We start from the raw sequence: 20676 nt of genomic DNA on the forward strand, positions 1-20676 counted from the left end.
TGGTGGAATGTTACGAAGCAAATTTACTCAAAAACAGCCCTAAAAGTATAAATACTTTTACTTTGATTGGGCATCTCCATTTCATGCATCTTGATATTTCTGCTGAGCTACATCTCAGAGGTAAATCTGAGCCATGTTGAACTGATGTACTGCAAACAACTTGTCATTAAATGTTTCCAAAGCACAGGAAATAGTTGTGGACTTTGACAGGGACCAACTTCTTTTGGTCATCAACAACACTGAGTGGACAGCCACCATTTCCCTGGAGTGACAAATCCCCTCCACCCGGGGGATAACACCACCTTTGTGAAGGAGGCACACCAGAAGCTTTTCTTTTCAAGACATCTGAAAAACTGTGGTTTATCCAGGGATGATGCGGTGCAGCCTTATGGAGAGCATCCTAACCTACACAGTAACTGTGGTTTGGCATCATGTCAGCTGAGGACAGGACTCAGCTGGACCAAGTGGTGCGTACTGCATCCAGAATTTATACTATTATTATTGCGATCTCCCGCTCTGCACATACAGGGAAACAAGCAGTACAAAAGATAGGACCCAACACAGACACTAGAGGCTGAGAAGAGGCAGTTCAATAAATTAATTAACAGAAAAATCAAAAGTAGAAAATGCTTATGGGCTGTGAGGCGGGCAAAGGTCAAATCCAAAGTAGGCAAACAAACCCAAGAGGGAGCAGGAACGAATCACGATCCAATAGCAGGCAAGGTTCAGGTAAACGAAGCAAAAATCCACAATCACTGGAAATACACTTCGACGGCGGCTGACACACAACGATGAACTAGCAAGGAGTGAGAAGAAAACACAGACTTAAATACGCCGGGGAGGGAAGGCTAACGAGGGACAGGTGAAACCAATCAACAATCACAACGGCAGGAAAACACACAGAGATGAGGGAAAACAAAACGTGACACCGAGCAGGAGCCTCCAGGGTTGAAAGATGAAGCCAATGCAGAAGGGCCGAAAACTGCAGCTCCTCCAAAGGCCCCTTGGTCCTGGTTCCAAAACAAGTCAAGCCCATAGACCCCCACATTAAACTTTACAGCACAAGTAAGCATGCTTACAAAAACAGCTTTGGTCTCTGAAGCTAATTTCCTGGTTCATGACAACTGTACAGATGTGAATTCATATGTAACTCCCTCATTTGAATTAAGGCTTAAAGTTATGCAAAATGAAGGGTGTGGCTGCTTTGAGTGACAGCTTCCAGGCTTCATTCGGCTCGCCTCAGCTCCACCCATGCTCCACCTCTTTGTCCATTTTTGGATTGGATTTGGCGGAGTCAAGTGCAGGGTGACGCCACAGGGACAGCAGCCATGTTTAATGCAGTTTGTGCATGTCACACAAGGAGGGTAACTTTCAAAATAAAACAGGAAACAGATAAAGCAAAGCCTAAAAACCACAACAGGAAGTTTATTAGGATGGATTACAAAAGAAGGGTCTCAAAGTTCTAAAAGATCATTCTCTTTAAATTTCCTTCCTTCTCACAAAAGGCCGAGGCATGAAGAGCAGAGCATCCCGGCTCCAGAATAGCACACAACCTGAAGCAGTCCGCCTCCTTAACATTTCAAACATAGCACTGCAGGCCGCTCGGCAGGTTAAATAAATTGTGCAACAGGGCAGATGTTTTTAAGCACTTCAGTGAGTCTTTTGATGTTGCGGCTAAATTCCCTGCAGGAGCTGTTTTAACTTTGGTGTTTCTGTGTGTTGGATTTCATTTCACCCATTTATTTTTTGCTTTTATGATCATTGTATGGCTTATCTGTTTCAGACTTTGTTTCGTGTATATGTGCTTTATGGATGACTGGTTTCACTGCCTCTGTCTTTCTTTTTGTTTATGAGCCCATTAAGACTAACACAATGAGTCACACTGATAAGGCCATGAAGTAAAACCTGTCCTTCTTTACTGCACTACACCTTCATCTGACAGCTTTAGTTACTTTTAAGATTACATTTTTTCATACCCTTCCTGTGTAGTGAAAATCACGTATCTACAAATTTTGGTAAATTTTCCTACTTCTTAAGCTACTGCAAATATATAATGATCTTACAGAATAGTAAAATGTAAGATACTCAAGAATGCAGTACAAATATCAATCCAAAAAATATCATAATAGTGAAATGCTGACAGAACATTTCTCTGCAGAATGAGTACTTTTACTTCTGATACTTATCAAATGTAGTAAATGTAAGTAAATGTTGCTGATAATATCATACTTTTACTCAGGTTTTGAATGGAATGGAGTATTTTTACATCTTTGAGGATTTAAATAAAACGATGACTGTTGGTGGGAAACAGGAAATGAATACAAGTCTTCCAAGTCAGAAGCTTCGCTGACTAATCCATCCACTCTGAGCGCCTCCTGACAGAGCTGAGAGGCTCCATAACGACGTCACGCCACTTACGCCTTTGATCATGTGGCCGGTTTACATTTGCGTTGCACCTTTAAATGACTACCTTTGGTTATACCTTCCATTTCTGGCAAGTTTTGATGTTTGGTTTCTCATTTCCAGCAGCTACAATAGAATTTCTAAAAACGTCAATGCAAACGTCAGGCTTCGGTGTGAGTCACTCAGAATCAAAGAGCCAAGGGTTTATTTCTAATCTCACAATCCTGCACCAGCGTTCAATAATCAAACAGAGAGAAATCCATCACAGAAGGCGCAGAGACTAATTTTTCCAACAACAGTCGCCCCAAGAGACTGAACGCAGTGCGGCCATGTTGGGAGAAGGACCGAAACATACGGCCAAAAGTAAAAATATCTGAGTTTGAGGTATTTCACTTCATACATTCTTGGTAATGAGGCAAGTTGTCAGAAACTTGGTGCACAAGAACATTCATAATGGGAAACCTTAGCTGGTATCGTTTCATACTATAATACAATAGTACAATAACGTGAGTGTGGAGCTTCATTGTTCACCTTCAGATAAATGTTTCACTCATTAAACTACTTCCAAAGCTTTTAGCTGTAAGTGAACCTTGAGTTTGGAATGATCGCAGCTCAATGATGGCGTTTAAAGGGTGACTTCATGCACAAGCTAACATATTTACTGATTTACTCTGAGCAGGACTTCTCCATTTGAGCCTGATCTCATTTCCATGGCATCAATACTGATGCTTTGTCATGGTCTTCGGCGTCTTATAGACGCACAAGATACCTTTTAGCGTCTGTATGGGAGGCACCGGGCTTTCAGCTAACTCTGCTGTAATGGATGTCTTTACAATGAGAACAGGGTGGCCAATTAAATGCTTCCAGTTCTATTTACTGATGTTATGAAACTGAAAGTTTCAGCACTGATAAACAGCACAAATGCATGAGGTTTACAGCGAGACTCTCTGAAAAGATTCATTGCCGCAGAGTTTTTACAATCTCCATCGTACCGGAGTGGCGGCTGAAGTTTGAGTGGTGAAAACACTGAAAATCATCGGAGAAAACCCCAAAGTATCTTCATGGCTGCACACAGGGAGGAGTAGTTTGGCTGATTTGACCTTTCAGGCTCTGTTCTTAGCAGATCTATCTTTCAGGTTCGATGGTAAACTCACAGATCACAGGACAAATGTATTCTTTGTCAGCCGGTGTTGGGGAATGACAGGCAGCCACTCTGTGAACTGTGCGGTCATGGACGCATTCCGTTTCGTTTGCAGATTGTATGTACTGCACCGTGCACGTCTGGACAAACGGCCATAGGAGCGAACATCCTGTACACGTCCGGATACTGTACGTGACCTTTTGGAGTATGTGTGCATCACTTGTGTGTGAGTGCACAAGGGGGGGTGGAATCAGTACACAAAACCACGTTAGAGCTGTCACAAGCAGAGCTGAAATTGGATTAGTGTCACCCGTGATAAGGCGAAGGGGCGAAAGAGGGAAGAGGAGAAAATTGGAAGAAAGGAAACGGCTATTTCACCACCACCACCACCACCTCCCTCTCCACCTCCACTATAATTTCATTTCAAATTCCAGGCACTGAATGCATAACCGCACTGCCATACCGTTATGGAGCCGGCTGAAGTTAATGGAATATTTATATGCAGACTGTGAAACCCTGAATTTCCTTTCTTTTCCGAACAGCGTGCAACCCTCCTCCTCCTCCCCCCTTTCTCCTATCTCCCGTTCTAGAATTGCCTTTGTTAGGATTTGACACTATTTTTACACCTCCAAGAGCACTGTATTTCCATAGGCTGCAGCTGAGAGCGCATGAAGAGAGGCAGAGTGAATGCGAGCAGCTTTCGGTCAGGTGCTATTAGCCTCACTGCACTAAGCCACATAGAAATCAATGCAAAGGGAGGAACAACGGACAACCCCACATCATGCACCTTTTAAACAGCAGCGGAAGATCAAATTAATGCTAATGCAGAAAGGGACAAGGAGGGATGACACAGCTGCATGGGCATGTGACAAGCCATAACAATAATCTGGACTGATATCACCAAAATGGTGCATTAAAAAACTCTACAGGGCTGGAGATTGAGAGCAGGTCTGCATTGAGAGAGTGAAAAGAGAAAAGTAGAATGCTGGAGGAAAGATGGATGCTGACAGGTGAGACTGAAAGGAAACAGAGGGGGAGGAAGCAGGGAGGCAGGGGATGGGGAAGAACTCACAGAGGAGCTATAAATACAGTGAGAGAGAGGCCCTCGGTTGCTGCATAAACCCACAATAAGATGCCCCAACATCGTTAGCATTCAGCGAGGGTAGCATTATAGCCAAGCTCCTGCTGTGTCTATAGTAAAACCAATAAGAGTGAGGTATCATGGGATTGTGCAGGAGAAATATGGCACATTCTTTTGCAGAAGGGGGGCTGGGCGCTGACAGCGGGGACTGTGAGATAGGATGGCTAAGATACAGATAGACTTCCATTAAGTATTCAACCACGGGGTCACAACAGTTACAGCTCCTCCACAGAGGCAGAGATTTCCATTTTGCTACATCCCACGATTCATCCCTGTAGCTTTTGTGCAGTCACAGTCCTGCTACACCGAGGGATTTACAATTTTATCTGGAGGGGCCGCCGGTTGTAAACAATAAGAGGCAGTTTATGGTGTGAGTTTGTCACCCAATAACTTCGCAGTGCGACTCAGTCGAAATGCTCCAGTAAACCGTTTGTGCTTGGTGCTGATGCAGTAATCAGCATCCCGCGTTTGAATGGCGAGCTCTTCCTGCTTTGACAATATAAACATGATATCAACCCCTCACTTTCTGCTGGAGCTGAATGCATGGCTTCCTCCAGTGACCCCGATACTCTCCAGAGATTGGATCATCCCTGGCTGAGGCTGATAACTCCTTTAACAGATAACAAGCAGGGACAGACGGAAACATATATGAGCGAGAGTGAAAACGACACCACCCGTGCGCGTGGTGGAGGAAAACAGGGCTGTGTCTGTTTGTTCAAGTGTGCATCTGTGTGTGTTTGTGCTCTTCACATCAAACAATGGGAGGTAGGTGTTCCTTGGCTCCCTGTTAGTGTTTGAAAAATGACATGAATGGACACCTTCTGAAACAGCGGCACCTCTCTCTTTGTGGGAAGGAAGGAAAGCAGGGTGTAATATTGGCGGAGCGAAAGAAGATGAGTCATGCCGTCTTTAATGAAAGCACCCGCGGCATCTGTGTGGAGTTGTGGTTGGCACCATCAGCACATTGTTATCTCCCTCTGTTCCCTGGCTAAGAGGCAGCGGCGGACCTCCCAGGCCGACGTGTGGCACACTCACCCTGGAGGCCATTAAAGACAGGCAGCAGCACCTGGCAAATAGGGGAGCGCTGGCGAGGCAGAGGAAACGAAGGAGAAAGGAAGCCAAAAGCCACACAAGAAATGGAAAAGAGAGCGGCTCATTATCGCTCAGAGCGGGTATTACAAGCTAGCTGTCAGCACACCTTTGGTTCCCCAGTGGAGAGTAGGTGTGAGGAGGGAAGTGGTGGCTGGAAAAATCATTCTGGCTGAAAGTGTTTTCTTAATTAGACCTCTACATGATAGGTGTGGGACTCCTAACCTTCCAGGGCAGAATTTGAATATGAAAAAAAAAAAAAACAAAAACCAAAGCTGAGTCATTTTTCATTGTTCGTGACCAAATCCGGTCCTTTATCGAGGAAAATTATGTTTGGAATCAGGTCTGTATATTTTGCAATAGGATAGATATAAAAGGCCACAAATGTCATAAAATAACAGAAAACCTGATCTTCTTTGTCTGAAAGGCTAGAGTCACATATTTCTTCTAATTCTCAGGATCATTTCCTGCAGCAGGAGCCTTGGATAAACCCTTAATAAATCAAGGGTGTTGTAACAGTGCCCCCTAGTGGACGCTGTGAGAAAGGTGGTGAGCATTGAGTTTGCAGATGCTCTGTATGTATGTCACCTCACTTGGACACCGTGAGGCAGCCACACTGATTGGCGGCTTTTTATTTATCACATATGCCTCATTTTATGATGATAAAAAAATATTTTCCGATGTAAAAGGAGTTTCTGCAGGTCAAAACAGACGTCACGGTGCGAGTCAAAACACGAATGTTTGTCACATTTCAACCTTCACTGATCAGCTTCAGATAATGGCAGCCTTAACAGGAGGCCTGAATGTTTTGAAAGGATTATTCAACTTCACTTCACTGAGCAACAAACAATACAAAACCTTTCAAACGCCAATCTTAACACAATGCCCGTCAGTTTAATGTGCACCTGACCGTAATTATGCAGATTTGAAGTAATTAGCCAAGAAACCTGGTAGCCCTAATGAGTTGATGCAAAAGAGTACAGGCTAATTTCGGATAATGAGTCTCACATTGTGCGCTCCGGTTTACATAACACAGGAACTAAACGTCTGCTTTTTAAGAGACTCCCATATACAGCAACAGCCACCCACAGGCTTAATCTCCATACAAATACCTTACAAATTAGAGCCAGTGTGTTTGCCAGTCCATGCAGCTGGGAGCCTGAAAAACTGTGAATTTTGCCTTTTCTTTGCCACCTGCCACAAACATGCCTTGGTGCTGCTATTTTGGCGCAGGTCACCTATTGACCTGACAGGCAAGTGTCGGGGGAGAGCCTCATGTCAGCTGCAGGTGGAACCTCTCAGCAGGGAGCGATGCTGTGGCGCCGGCTGCCTCAGTTGGAGCCCAGGATAACACAGTACTGAGGGACTGCAGGTAAGGGGGCTTCTCTTTTCACCTTTTGTTCAACCTTTTTCTGGTTTTTATCTGTATTACTGCAGTTAACTGGTGGGATGGCGCATTACGCACTGCATGATCTCCCTCTGATGTCTTTTTCAGTAGATTGTATTTGCCACAGTGGTGAAATTTTACAGTAAATGTAAAACAAAGCAGCAGCAGACTCAGCCAGAAAAAAAAACTTCCCTTATTGAGAATATTTTCTCTTTACTTAGATGTAGCTGGTGTCTGAGGAGGTTACCTGAGGTATGAGCTTATTTCTGTATTTCCTTCCATGCTTTCAGGTGGGTAGAGGAGTATGGCTTTAAATTATCTTTGAGCTCTGCAATGAAGTTTCACACACAAGCGAAATATCTTATTTGAGTCTCATTAAAGACGGCGCCAAAGGTCCGTCCTCTCAAGGAAGAAAGGATTTTAAGAGATTTTCCTCATCAGTGATACTTTAACTGCTGACCGGAACAAAGACGACTCCCACCTGAATGTCAGGGTGTCGTTTCTTCCTCTTGTCTCTCCTCAGCTCAGCAGTTAACTTCGGCATCATTCTGGAGGTTTCCAACCCTCTGAAGATGTACGGCCTGTATTTGGAAGCAGTGAACGATTACATTAATGAATCCTACGGAGAGGACGTGTGGAGGCTGATCGAGAACCGAGCAGAGATCCCCCACCTCAAGTTCGTCAGGCATCAGATGTACAAGTAGGTGGCTGTTTTCGTAAATCATGTTTTCCCATTATACTGTGGTGAGTTCAAGTGCAGCACTTTAAAACCCGAAGAATTCAATTTCCATTCAGGAAATATTTCTTCTTTGGTGGGACAAACTATTTAGGAGCCTCAGCCTTTTAGTCTGCAGCTGACCTGCTGACCAGTGAGTGTTGACGTGGTTAACTATGACGATGCAGAATGTCACGAACAGCTGAACGGCGAAGGCCAGTTTAGCACAGCGGCGTTATATTCATCCATCGTAAAGCTCGCATGGCTCAATTTCTGTTTTGGCTGTTCAGAGACTGTAGAGATTCTATGATGTGCTCATCCCCGATCATAAAATGTCACTGGGACAAATAGCAGCTAAGCAAGAATAACTCAAAACAAACGTGAAGGAATAACCTTCCTCCTTCTTCACAGCGACAACCTGATCCTGCGGCTGGCAAAGGCAGCAGGCGAGGTTCTGGGAAAGACCCACGATGAGCTGATGTACGCCTTCGGGGTCTATATGGTCAAGAGGATTGGAAACTACGGATATGAGCGGATCCTAAAGGTGATGCCTTTTAGCCAACAGCAGCACTAAATACATGTCTTTCTGCCTGTTTCTACACTCCATCACTGACAAAAAGCACTCTGCTCACCCGATCTGTAGGTGAGCATTTGGCAGGTGATACTGTATGTGTCACATTTCAGAATAAATGGAAAAAGAACTGGGTAGACAGCATGACTGGTTATATCTAAATATAGATGAGCAGAGAAATGACATCACCTCCAAAATATTTATCTAATATTCCTTAATGGGCAATAAAGATCCAATTTCTTCATTCAAACTACAAACAGCACAGTATCTGAGTCTATAGTGGGCTTGAAAGTGACATTAAAACAGATTAGAACTCCCACATATTCTGACAACTTGAAAAATAACTTTCATTTACTAGAGACTACACTAGAGCTGCAACAATTGGTCAATTAATCAATTAGTCAATGAAAAGAAAATTAATCACCATCTACTTTGCTCATCTTTTAATGGTTTCAGTCATTTTTCAAGCAAAAAGGTCAAACATGTGCTGGTTCCAGCTTCTTAAATGTCAAGATTTGCTGCTTTTCTTTGTCATTTATGATAATAAATGAAGAGTTTTGGGGTTTTGGACAAAAGAAGCCATTTAAAGATGTCATTTTGGGAAATTGTGAAGAGAATTTATCACAATTTTCTGACGTAATCTGCAGTTGAATTAAGATTGAAAATAATTGCTAAATGCAGCCTCTGTAATGACATATTATCCACAACATGTAAACCACAGCGCTCGTGCATAATTTAAACATAAACTTTTTTAGGTGTTGGGGCGAAATGTGCGCGACTTCATCAACGAGCTGGACAACCTGCACGAGTACTTCCGCTTCTCCTTCCCCAAAGTGCAGCCGCCCAGCTTCTGCGTGGAGGAGGAGTGCGAGACGAGCCTCACGCTGCACTATCGCAGCACCCGCAAAGGCTTCACTCAGTTTGTCAAAGGTAACGAGCCGCACAGCGGGGGAAGCACTGGGTGTCACACCTTACCGCACTGACAGGAAACTGGGTTTGATCCCCGACCCCAGACCTCCCTGCGGTGCAGAGGTTGCACCTTCACACCGTGTCTCTGTGGGTGTCTGCCTAATGCATGCTGGGATTGGCTCTAGCCTCATGAAGCTGAATGTAAAAAAACACATGACTGAACAATGAGATCAGGGAACTGATATCAGTACAGACCATTAACCTCAGAGCACACAGAATAAACACACAGAACAGAAGTTGTTCTGACTGAATTGTGTTGTTTTTCAACACAGGACACGACACTACACTCAGTATTACAGGGACAGATTGGTATTTTTGTATGTTTGACCTCATTTACTACAAATTACACATGTTGTACGTTACTGCAGACCACTTCTCGAAACAGCTGTAGTGTTTTTGATGTTTTAATACATTTTCCTGCCTTCCAGGGAGCCACAGCTCTGCATTTATTTCAGTACAAAGGTCAAAATATGCAGAGAAAATTGCTTGAGGTAGACAATGAATAGTGAACATTCGTTTTTTCAAATTAAAATAATCGGCGCACTCAGATGCATTAGCAGAAAAAGATAATTCAACTTTGATGACATGAAAGCAAAATTGTGCTCAATGTGATGGACAACATGCTCATTTCCAGTCTCGGCACATTAATTTTCATTCTGTACTGAACTGAACTGAAACCAGGTGGAAGGCTGGAAAGGTCTTTCCAAAACAGTCTGCAGTAATGCAAATTCAGTGTTAACTGAAGTCAACAGGCTCAGATAAACAAAAAATTAGCGAATTGTAGGTTTAGAACAACTGATCATTTTCAGATTCTACTGTTTTAATTCAGAACTTTAAATGGAAGTAATTTTGGATCAGGAAAATAAATAATACAACAGTTAATAGTTTAATATTATTGATAGTTTGACCTTCTCTTTTTGTCTTTGGACTGCGATAGTGCCCATTTTTCTCTTTAGTTTCTTCTCTTTTAGTGAAGTGTTGAAGAGAGATGACCTTTATGTACAGGGTGCTGTGTTAAAGTAAAATAAATGACTCGGTTCACAGGGACAAGGCAGCCGTCACGCCATCAGGCAAGGTCCATCTATCCAGGCAAAGTCATTGACTCAGAATAAACCGGTGACTCTCGTTAACTCTTCAGTTCGTTCTGAAATTAAGCTTTAACAAACCCACTGTGATTGAATCCCTTCTAAGCGTAAGCCGACCTCTAGGTGTCCATGACCACTGTGTGTAATTGACTCCTGCAGGGCAGCTCTCTCAAGTGGGACGCCAGTTCTACAGCACAGATATCGAAGTGGAAATCCTGTCTAAAGAAGAAACCGAGAAGATGACGTATGTGGTATGTTTTCAGGCTCAGGTCAAGTATCAATCGAGCTGTCGAGCGTGTGACCTTGACCCTGTGTCAGTTCTATCAGCATGGAAATGATTCCATCACCTTCAATGAGACACCAGGCGGTGTTCTTGTTTACACTCAGACTGCAAGTGTTTATTGGATGGAGATAAGTGTTTATTGGGATGGGACTCTGGGCAAATTCATAATTTACAGCAGAACATAGCATCTGAAGTGTGCTATTTCCTGTACCTGTTGTCATACTGTCTAGCCTCAGGTCACATCAGTGTCACCCCCTGTTGTTCTACAGTTTGTCCCATAAGCAGAAAGTCAATGTTTCGATTCCTGGAACAGCCAGCGAGTTAACATGCACTTGTTATCATACAGTAACCAATGGCGTCCAGTCCATTTATCCATTTATTTCTTATTTTTTAAATGAGGCATAGTTTATCAGATCAACTAATCACTTAATTGATCTTAGAAATGCTTCATAGATCAGAAATAAGCTATTCATAGCAACAACATTTGGGGTGAGGGCCAGATTCCTCATGACGTGGAAGGCATAACATTATATTTGATGGCCTATTAGAAGGTGAGAAAAATCATCAATTAAAGGCTCTTCCATTTTAATCAATCAATTCTGGAAATCTAAATATTAACAAGTTGTAATTAGAAATATTTTGGTTCGGATGCTGTGGAGCTCCTCTCCAGAGACACCCGACAGACCCAACAGCTGTCTTCACCAATCGATCCATAAAGCATTAGTAAACGAAGCTTTATAACCATTAAAACACAATATTCACAACTTAAAAACCTTTTAGAAAGTATGTCTTATTAGACAATGGCACCTTTTATTTGCCTTCTGTATACAGCTCCCAGTTTATTAGGTCCACCAAGCTAAAACAAATGCAGGCTAATGCAATACTAATTTATTCTGATTAACCAAAATTAGCAGCATTTTTCATTTGACATTACCTTACAGCTAGCACTACATGTAACAAGCCATTAGTTTAACTGGTATTCACACTAATTGACTTGTATTTCAAGGGTCTAATTAACGTCTCTCTGCTCCTCCAGGTTTATAAGATGAACTTCGACAACGCCGCCTTCAAACACCGCATGCCCCAGCAGAAGACAGCGCCGAGCTATGAGAAGCTGCCAATGAAGCGAGGTATCTTTTTCGACATGTTCCCCTTCAGCGTCATCTTCCGCAGGGACATGACCATGTACCGCATCGGTGACGGGCTCAAGGAGGTCTTCTCAGACCTCCAGGGCAAGAAGGTCAACGAGGAGTTCACTCTGGTCAGACCCATGCTGGAGTTCAGCTGGGATAATGTGAGTTCAGAAGGAGTCCAATTTTTCCTGTCAAATATAAAACTGCTCACGTTGCACTGCTGACATACTGAGACACAAAACTCCTTCTGCTGACTCTCATCAGATCTACACTCATTTGAACAATGTGTTTGAGCTGTTGTCTAAAGCGGTGGTGGAGAGCAAGCAGAAGGTCAACATCCCCAAACTGAGCAAGGAGGAGCCAGAGGAGAAGGAAGAGAGTGAGAAAGCAAAGAGGGAAGAAGAAAGAGGTGCCGGTCCCTCCATTTCAATCATTTACTTCATTTCAAATGCATAATGTATAAAAAAGAGGTTCATTTCAAATGGATGGGTTCACAAAATGTCCATCCCTTCATTTCACTCCCTCTTTTTCTGCCAAGGTTATTGTGTCCAGCCAGAACAAAGTAAAACATTTATAATATATCCAGGCCTAAGTGAATATCAAACCACTGCTCTTCATTTAACAGCAAAGTTAAACGCACCGCATCCTCAAAGCACGTACAAAAATATTTAAATATCATAAAGAGAAATGCATTTTGCACGTTAATGCAACAAAAAGTCTGATAAGGAACAAACAAGAAGCCGACAGCCTGAGGGAACTTCTCAAACATACGTTGGAAGAATAAAAGCTGATTGGTATGTGAAAGAATGAAACATAATGTACATAACCCAGAACATAACCCTCAGCAGCCCACGAGAACAGACCTTATAACAAGGTGATGGATTTGTAGTGCAGCCTCTCGTTGAACGTTGCCTGACTGTGATTAGAATTCACCACAACATCTTCGCTGCCCTCGTTAACTCGCTTGCTTAACTCACACCCTCGCTCCTTCTATCATCCGTCCTCTCACTGTTTCTGCTACTCATCCCTCCGTCAGAGCCAAAGGCAGTGGAGGAGATGAAGGGCACAGACCAAGAGTACAGCAGCGCTCTCACCCAATACAACAGCTCTGCGAACTCTGGAGGGGAAGATATTGAACTGCTGGCATTCCAGACTGTCACCGGTCAGAACAATCTACACTTCAATGCTTGTGAACAGTATTTGTTAGTTTGGTCCTTTGAAAACTTGAGAATATACATTTTATGTTTTCAAAGGTCAACTGTTTTAACAAACCTTACCCACTAACAGCATTTCACATCTTGATTCTACCAATCCATTTTCACTTCTTGCTAGCAGGTCTCTTATTGCCACAATCCTGTTGATCTCATTGTTCTTTTCAGGAAAGTGTAGTGAGACCATCTTTGAGGACATGCGGGAGCCTCCAAAGAAACCGCTCCATCTGAAGGGCCAGATGAAATACGTCCCCCAGTGGGACTCCCTCATCTTCCTGGGGACACCCATGTAAGATCAGAGCCTACAGACTGACTATAATTTAATGGTGTTTACTTAGAGATCTTCATGTGTCCACTTGGTTCCAAGCAACTGGAACTTGACCCCAGGCCAGGTCCAAATTATAAGGTGTCAACGGCAGCTTTATCCTGTGGTGTGTGTAGTCAGCCATTTTCTCTGAGTATGGTTAGTTTGGATCAACTGCATTCTGGATCTGGTCTAATTATCCTGAGGTCTATTTCAGAAAGGGTCTTTGTGTGCCTTATGGATTAGGTGCCCTTTTTTAGAAAATGAATTTATGCCTGCTGGGTTTGGAAAGCTTTCTACAGGTCACTTTGAGATCGGGTTCAAAGCAAACTTTCATGCACACAATGGGAAATCCAATTTGGGAAAAAAAATATATTGAGAGTAACCTTCAGTGTTGTTTTATAGGAGAGAAAACCGGGCCTTCATTTGAGACATGGTATTTCTAATTTCTGCTTTGATAAGTTTGCTAAGTGTATTTGTTATTTTTCTGAGAAGCCTTTCTGTTTTCTGATCTGGTCCTTTTGCCTTGCCTTATTTTGCTGTTACTGTTGTTTGCTATTAACACTTTAACACTTCATCCATCTGTTTCGTACGCAAACATGTTCAGCTATTCCATTCTTCGCCGGCTTTTGTTGTGAAATACAGCACGTGTTAAGTTTAAAATCAGCTAAATTGAGAACCCACAGTGATGTTTAATAATCAGAGATAAACAAAACATTACTGCTGGAAAGAGAGACTCCGGGGTTACAGAGTGGTGAGTATGCCATGACTCCTGTATATCATCATACTGATGAGATTAATGCTGTGGAAATGGATTGGTGGATTATGCTAAATTTACTATGTGAGACATTTTCTTTTTTCTCCAGCTTATATTTAGAGGAAATCTTCAGTTGTTTTGTACAGAGAACAACCCACGTTATTTGAGATTTCTGAATACTGGCAGCAGATAATTTAAAGTAAATTGGATCAGTGCTCAGGTTGATCAATGTGTCCCATGCAATCCTCTATCATTGCTTTCATATGTGTATCTTGACACCATATTTATTCAATAACAAATTGTTCCACAGAAAATGTGGTTGCCCCCCCAATCACATCTAATTTTGGAAATTGGATTATGTTCAGTATGCTAATTTGGTGAATTAATTTACATTCTCCTGCTTTTCTTTCCTTGTACAGTTTATGTATCTCCATTTTGTCTCCTTTTCCTTGCAGTATAGAGACAGTGGAGGACATGATAAAAATGGGTGTGTATGTGAATGATCTGAACCTGCATGACTCCAGCAGAGAGTTGATTTTGGCTGGGACTCAACAATCGGCTGAGCTGCAGCTGGCCCTCGATCAGGTGAAGACTGAATCCTCTGTCTCCAGATAAAGAGCATCATGCTAACAAAGCTGACTTGTATTCAACTGGGGAACTCAGTTGTACAAAATCACAGACCGGGGGGCAGGTTGAGGGGGTTTATGTCACCTTAGAAAATGTTCTGTAATAAAACTTGTATGACTCGAAGTAGAAGTCACATAATATGATATGCTGAGTGCACAAAATGTAAGAGCTGCCAGTTCTCTCCCTGAGACAGCCTGACCAGGTGAGCCCAGGTGAAAGCTCTGCTCCCCTATTGATTTCACCCATTAAATCCACTTTAGTCATGCAGGAGAGATGTGGATTAAGAGGATTAGAGAAGCCAAAGAGGGATTTTTAAGCTTTAACAGAGGTGAGACTGTAACTGTAGACTCCTGTGTCCCATTTCTGATCCCCTAGGAGCAACAAAAATATGCTCAACTGCAAGAAATCATCAAGAAGCTGGATGAAGAGAAGAAGAGAGGAGATTCTTTGCTGTATGCTATGATCCCTAAAGCAGTGGCCGACCGCCTCAGGAAGGGGATCACTGCACTGGAGACGTGCCAGGTACAAGACAGCACTGTTAACAGGGATAGCGGTTCTCGAAAACCCCAAAATATCAGAGCGCCAGGTTCTGACAAATTCTACATTGAGGCCACACTTTTTGTTCTGCTGACCCACTCCACATGAAGGTCAAGAGTCAGCCATGCAGCAGCGCCCTCAGCTTGGCAGTGTTTTAAGTTCTAAAAGGGCATTTCAATATGGAAGTCTATGGGGATTCACTCACTTTTGGAGCCAGCCTCAAGTGGCCATTCAAGGAAGTGCACTTCTGCGTTTGCTTGATTTTTCAGCTGTGGAGGTTGCGGCTCCGTTGTAGTGCAGGCAGTTTTTCAAAACATCCAACATATGAAGTTACAAAATAAAAATCTTAATAAACAGGTTATGACAAACTAACCAAGAATGACTATCTAAAATACAACAATAACAATCAGTGACCCTGAGCTACTCACATCTCCTTCTATGGGCACCTGGTGAGCATACAGGCGTTCGCTCACAGGAGCAATTCATCATAACTTTATACTTGTTTGTATCTCAGGTCTTCCCAGATGTGACCATCCTGTTCAGCGATGTGGTCAAGTTCAACGAGATCTGCATCCACATAACACCCATGCAGGTGGTGGACATGCTCAATGAGATCTACATCGTGTTCGACACACTCAGCGAGAAGCACAACGTCTACAAGGTCAGACCCTGAAAGCAGCGCAGCCTCGTGTATCTGCGTTACTTTCAACAGTCTTTTGTTATTTTAAGTGTTTAGGGTCAGTTTTTGTTCCCTGCTAATATGCTTTTAATGATAGCTGATGATTTTCTTTAACATTTTCTTTACATTTAACTGTTTTCTACTGAGCATTAAGTTCCACCAGAATTTTCTTGTGACAACCTAGAAATCGTCACTGTCCTTTCTGTCTAGGTGGAAACGATTCGTGATGCCTACATGGTGGTGGCGGGCGTGCCTAACAAAACCACCTTTCATGCGCACCATATCTGCGACATGGCCCTGGACATGCTGAGCTCCATTGACCACCTTAAAGACCCCTCCACCGGAGATAACATCCAGATCAGAGTCGGTGAGCAGGACAACTGTCAGCCATGATAGAGACCTCAGATTACTTTGCCATTTTGGGTGTTGCCTGTTGATGGCCATCAGGAGGTCATGGCTCAGGGTCAGCCAAGTATCACTGCCTTTGAACTGGCAGAGATTCAGTGACTTGATCCTTATCCTTCAGACATTTCCAAGTTGGGCTTTTTATCCACTCAAACTCAAAAATATAATCTCAGGAGCTCGGGGTATAACAGAGATTTTTCCTCAACCAGAGGATCCAGGTAAAGTCCACAGATCAAGACACTGATTCCTTATTGTCACAAGGGGTCACTGTTCTGGCTTCATCTCAAACCACTGAGATCTTTGGAGAGTGTTTTTATCATTTGTATGTCCCTAACCATGGTGAAGATTTAGAAAAATTATTTTAGCTGAGACTTGAGCTGGAACTGAGGTGACAAAATATTCTGAATTTAAAAAAAAACATGAAATATTCTTTGATTTTTCATTCACTACTGGAAATTATTATTATCTGTGGTAAACACAATGGTGTTACCGTCTGTAACTCACAGAAATAAATCACAACGCTGCATTAGAGCTGAGGCAGTTCGGCTACTAAGAGCATGGATCTGATGGACACCAAGTGAGGTGGTAAATACTGCACTTGACATCCATTCATCCATCTATTCTGCATACAGCTCCCTCTGTCAGGGTCATGCAATGGGCTAAAAGGTGACAGGTCACCAATCTCGATGCCAAACACCTGAAGAAAATCTTGCTTTTTCTCAGTATTGTTTCTCCAATTGCAGAACTGTTCCACATTTGAGGTAAAATATCAACCCATATTAACAACTGTTCAACAACAGTCTCTGGTGTCACTACTGGTTGCTTATAAAGACAGCCTCTGAATTAAGGGGCCTGGATAAATGCTGGTTAAGTAATGTTCATTAGAAACATTTAGCCTCTTTTTACGCAGTGCACATAAACAGTTTTTCCTCTTTTAGGTATTCACTCTGGTATGGTGGTGGCTGGTGTGGTGGGTCTGAAGATGCCTCGCTACTGTCTTTTTGGTGACACTGTGAACACAGCCTCAAGGATGGAGAGCAATGGAGTGGTGACTACAATAACATATTTAACAACCCATCGCCCAGCAAAATGTGCTAAATAACCCATGGCAAAAGTATAAATAACTGAAGTGACGTTCATGAGTTCCCTCAAATTCCCGTAGATTAGTATAGAAACCACTTTCTGTCTAATGACGGCATTGTGCGTGCTGCTTTTTAGTTAATGGAACAGGCTAATCACTTCATTTGCTTTCCATTGCGTACAGTAATATAAGCTAATGTCATGTTTTTTTTGGGAAATCTACTCTATGATGAAAAGAAAATTAAAAAGGAGGGAGTTTGCAGGCTTAATTTCCTCCTTACGCACTCCCACAAAGGAAGAAAACTCTGACTGAACTCTAACTTTGGAGTCCAGAAAGCCAAATGTTTTCACTTCCCCTTGATGGCTTTCAGTGCAGATGGAGCTGGTAGCTTAATACTCAGCTTTAGCAGTAATTTTTTGTATGTACGTCTGTCTGAGCAGGGCATGCAGATACACATCAGTCAGACCACCAAAGACCACCTGGAACACGAGCCCTATATCATCGAAGAGAGGGGTAAAATCTTTGTAAAGGTGAGTGGTTCATATCAACTGTGGACATAATCTAATCTATGTCATCTTTTTTTCTGCAAATTATGATGTTCTTATCCACCATCCACTGACTGAGATGGACATTATGATTAATGCTTTACATGGCAGGTCTTGACAGTCTTATAGCTGTAATGCTAGAATCACTTAATTCCAATATGAGGTTTGTAATTTGAAAAATGGGACCCACCTCTGCTGGGACACTATTGACTGAAATATTCACTGTCTTCAGTCAGTTTGGAGATATTTTGGACATGAGGTCAAAATGTTTTAATACTGATTCATTCATTTGAAATGAAATGTTCTTCCAACATGTATATAAAGCATTTGCGATCAGAAACTTTATTTTCCTAACATCTTCCAGGGTAAAGGCTACATGAAGACCTACTGGCTGAAAGGAAAGAAAGATCTATCGTTCAAGACCCCGGCAGAGCTGCGCTACAGCAGCGAACAGAAAGACTCTGAGGACAAGAGCTCTAATGGGTGAGTAGACAAAAGGCGAGCAGTCCGCACCAAAGAATCACTTTTCTTCTGTAGTGGACTCAGGATGCCCCCTGTTGATTCAGTCAGAGCTGAGCTCATTGCCCCCTGTAGCACTAGACAGCAAGCATGCTGAAAGGCTGGTTTAGGTGCTTTTGTCTGTTGGAAGAAGTCACGCTGTCCAGCAAAAACAAAATTTTCACTCAGATGGGGCAGTGCAACCCTTGGGTTATTGAAGCACAACAAAAAACGAAACGGTGAAACAAAACAGGCAACACAGCACTACAAAAAACAGCCCTTTTAACGGTTGCTTGTTCAGTGCAGTTTCCTTTGTTTGAAGAATTCTTTGGAAAAGATGTGTCAGTATCTTGAAACAAAGCAGAAAAGGGCAAATAAGTGCACTGGCATACCTGTAAACATTGGGGTTTGGAAATGAGGGAAATTTTCCGGCGCTGATTTGACGGAAAACAGCTGAAATAACATCATTCCACGGACAGATCTATTTGCTCGTTTAAAGGAAATATGATTGTAGGACCAAATACTAGGCCAAATGATTTGTTCAGGATATTTTTGCAGTGTGAGAGAAGCTTCTGGCAGGAATAGCATCTCGGATCAGAGAAACTAGTGTTTTTACAACTATCATCCCTGAAGCCAAATGTAAAAATGATGGATTTCTGACAGCATGATTACAGATAGACTTAAGACAATGTTTTTCACATCTTCTCTGAATCAAACTCTAATAATGTGTAACTGCTTTAGTTCCACGAGCACCAACGCCAAACGCATGGCCTCCAACCTCCACATCCCGAGCAGTGAGGAGCAAGCCGAAGGTAAGCCGAGCCCCAGCGATCTCCCCCTGGACACCCTGCCCCCACCAGAGGCCGCTAACGATCCCCGCGCCATTTCAACCGAGCCACAGGAGAAGGACAAAGCCAAAAAGACTAAGAACAACAAGGGGGCCAAGCTGGAGGTGCCCCAGGTAATGCTTGAGTCTTTGCCGGTCGCTGACGGGCTGGAGAACCCGGGTCCTTTACTCAACAGCAAGAGGAACAGCTTCAGGCAGCAGTACGCCAAGCTGCCCACCAACCTGCCCATGCGCAGCGCCGCCTGCTCCATCCTGTGAGCAGATGGTCGGAGAGTGAGATTACAAGACAACTCCAACCTGCAACAAGGGTGTGATGCCAAAAACATCATTGAGGCAAGACAACGCAGGCATTTCATCGTTTTCAGCATGTATGGTTACTGACGATCTGAACACATTGTAAATGTCATCCCACATGGTTTTAGGCTTTTGCAACATTTTGAGTAATATGGCAACTTAAACTGAAGACCAACACTTTTCCCACTAAAGTACACTTGCATTGTATTCATTGTATTCATGCACCAAAAGCATGTGCCTTGCCATTTTTTTTGAGTTCAGTTAGACCCTGAACACCCTGAATAGAATTTACAGGTTTCACAACACGCCTTCCTTATGTTGCATGTTAAAAAAGAAGGAAGTGCAATGTCCTCAACACACAAACAGCTCACGCAAAGAGAACCAGACAACTTCAAAATCGTACCATGGCTAACGGCAGCCGTGACAATACGTTTGTTTCTGATTTCCTTTATGCTATTTGCTGTATGATTTTACAGCTACAAGCCATTCATGAAGTCAGTGCGAGTACTGCTACAGAAATTATCTTCAAACATATGCCGACAACAAATTACGGGATGTTTTGGGGAAATTAAAGTGAGCCTGACTGAGGCGGGAGCTTCCACAGAAAAACTAACTGTATGGATGCCTCATTTAATTCACTGAGCGTAGAAATCATCAGAGGTTGTATGGTATTTTGTTTAAATTAGGCGCATGGTAATTCAGTAGGCACTTCGCTAGTCTTTCACAGCATTGTCTTAAAGAGTTCTGGCTCTTCTTTCTGTATGTAACTAACTGCATTTGTTTCACTGTATGATAGTGTTTATTTATATAAAACTGTATGTACAGCCACCAAAACTGTCATGTTTTCATTTTTTTGTAATTAGGTCATGACACTCATACCCATCTGCTGGTTGAAGCGGATGGCGGCTTCAAAAAAGGTCGATAACATTTAGTTGCACCTGCCAGTCGCAGGTGTGTGAAGCGACCGATCCTCA

General features: G+C 42.8%; 1 protein-coding gene across 2 annotated transcripts; it reads left to right on the plus strand.

The window, feature by feature from the left end:
* Window positions 1-6914: 6914 nt before the first annotated feature.
* LOC143324707 (soluble guanylate cyclase 88E-like) lies at window positions 6915-20025 on the plus strand. 2 transcript variants are annotated; one of them, XM_076737413.1, is made up of 17 exons: window positions 6915-7146; window positions 7685-7861; window positions 8288-8420; window positions 9203-9377; window positions 10661-10752; window positions 11821-12078; window positions 12182-12326; window positions 12954-13079; window positions 13297-13417; window positions 14645-14774; window positions 15192-15338; window positions 15868-16014; window positions 16243-16399; window positions 17376-17485; window positions 17959-18048; window positions 18428-18546; window positions 19303-20025. In XM_076737413.1, exons 2-17 carry the CDS (start codon window positions 7734-7736, stop codon window positions 19664-19666), a joined length of 2442 nt encoding a protein of 813 aa, XP_076593528.1. In that variant the 5' UTR covers window positions 6915-7146; window positions 7685-7733; the 3' UTR covers window positions 19667-20025. The 2 variants fall into 2 exon arrangements, with proteins under 2 accessions (XP_076593528.1, XP_076593529.1); XM_076737414.1 differs by lacking the exon at window positions 6915-7146 and adding an exon at window positions 7381-7413.
* The last annotated feature ends 651 nt before the right edge of the window (window positions 20026-20676 follow it).

This window comes from Chaetodon auriga, chromosome 8 (assembly GCF_051107435.1).
Source record: "Chaetodon auriga isolate fChaAug3 chromosome 8, fChaAug3.hap1, whole genome shotgun sequence".
NCBI lineage: Eukaryota > Metazoa > Chordata > Actinopteri > Chaetodontiformes > Chaetodontidae > Chaetodon > Chaetodon auriga.

What these genes read in the sequence shown, in the direction of transcription:
- LOC143324707 (XM_076737413.1), top strand. Translation starts at nt 7,734, where the DNA reads ATGTACGGCCTGTATTTGGAAGCAGTGAACGATTACATTAATGAATCC. An exon ending in AAAGAGGGAAGAAGAAAGAG is followed by an intron (nt 12,327 to 12,953) that starts GTGCCGGTCCCT and finishes TCCCTCCGTCAG; the next exon opens with AGCCAAAGGCAGTGGAGGAG. An exon ending in AGAAGCACAACGTCTACAAG is followed by an intron (nt 16,015 to 16,242) that starts GTCAGACCCTGA and finishes CTTTCTGTCTAG; the next exon opens with GTGGAAACGATTCGTGATGC.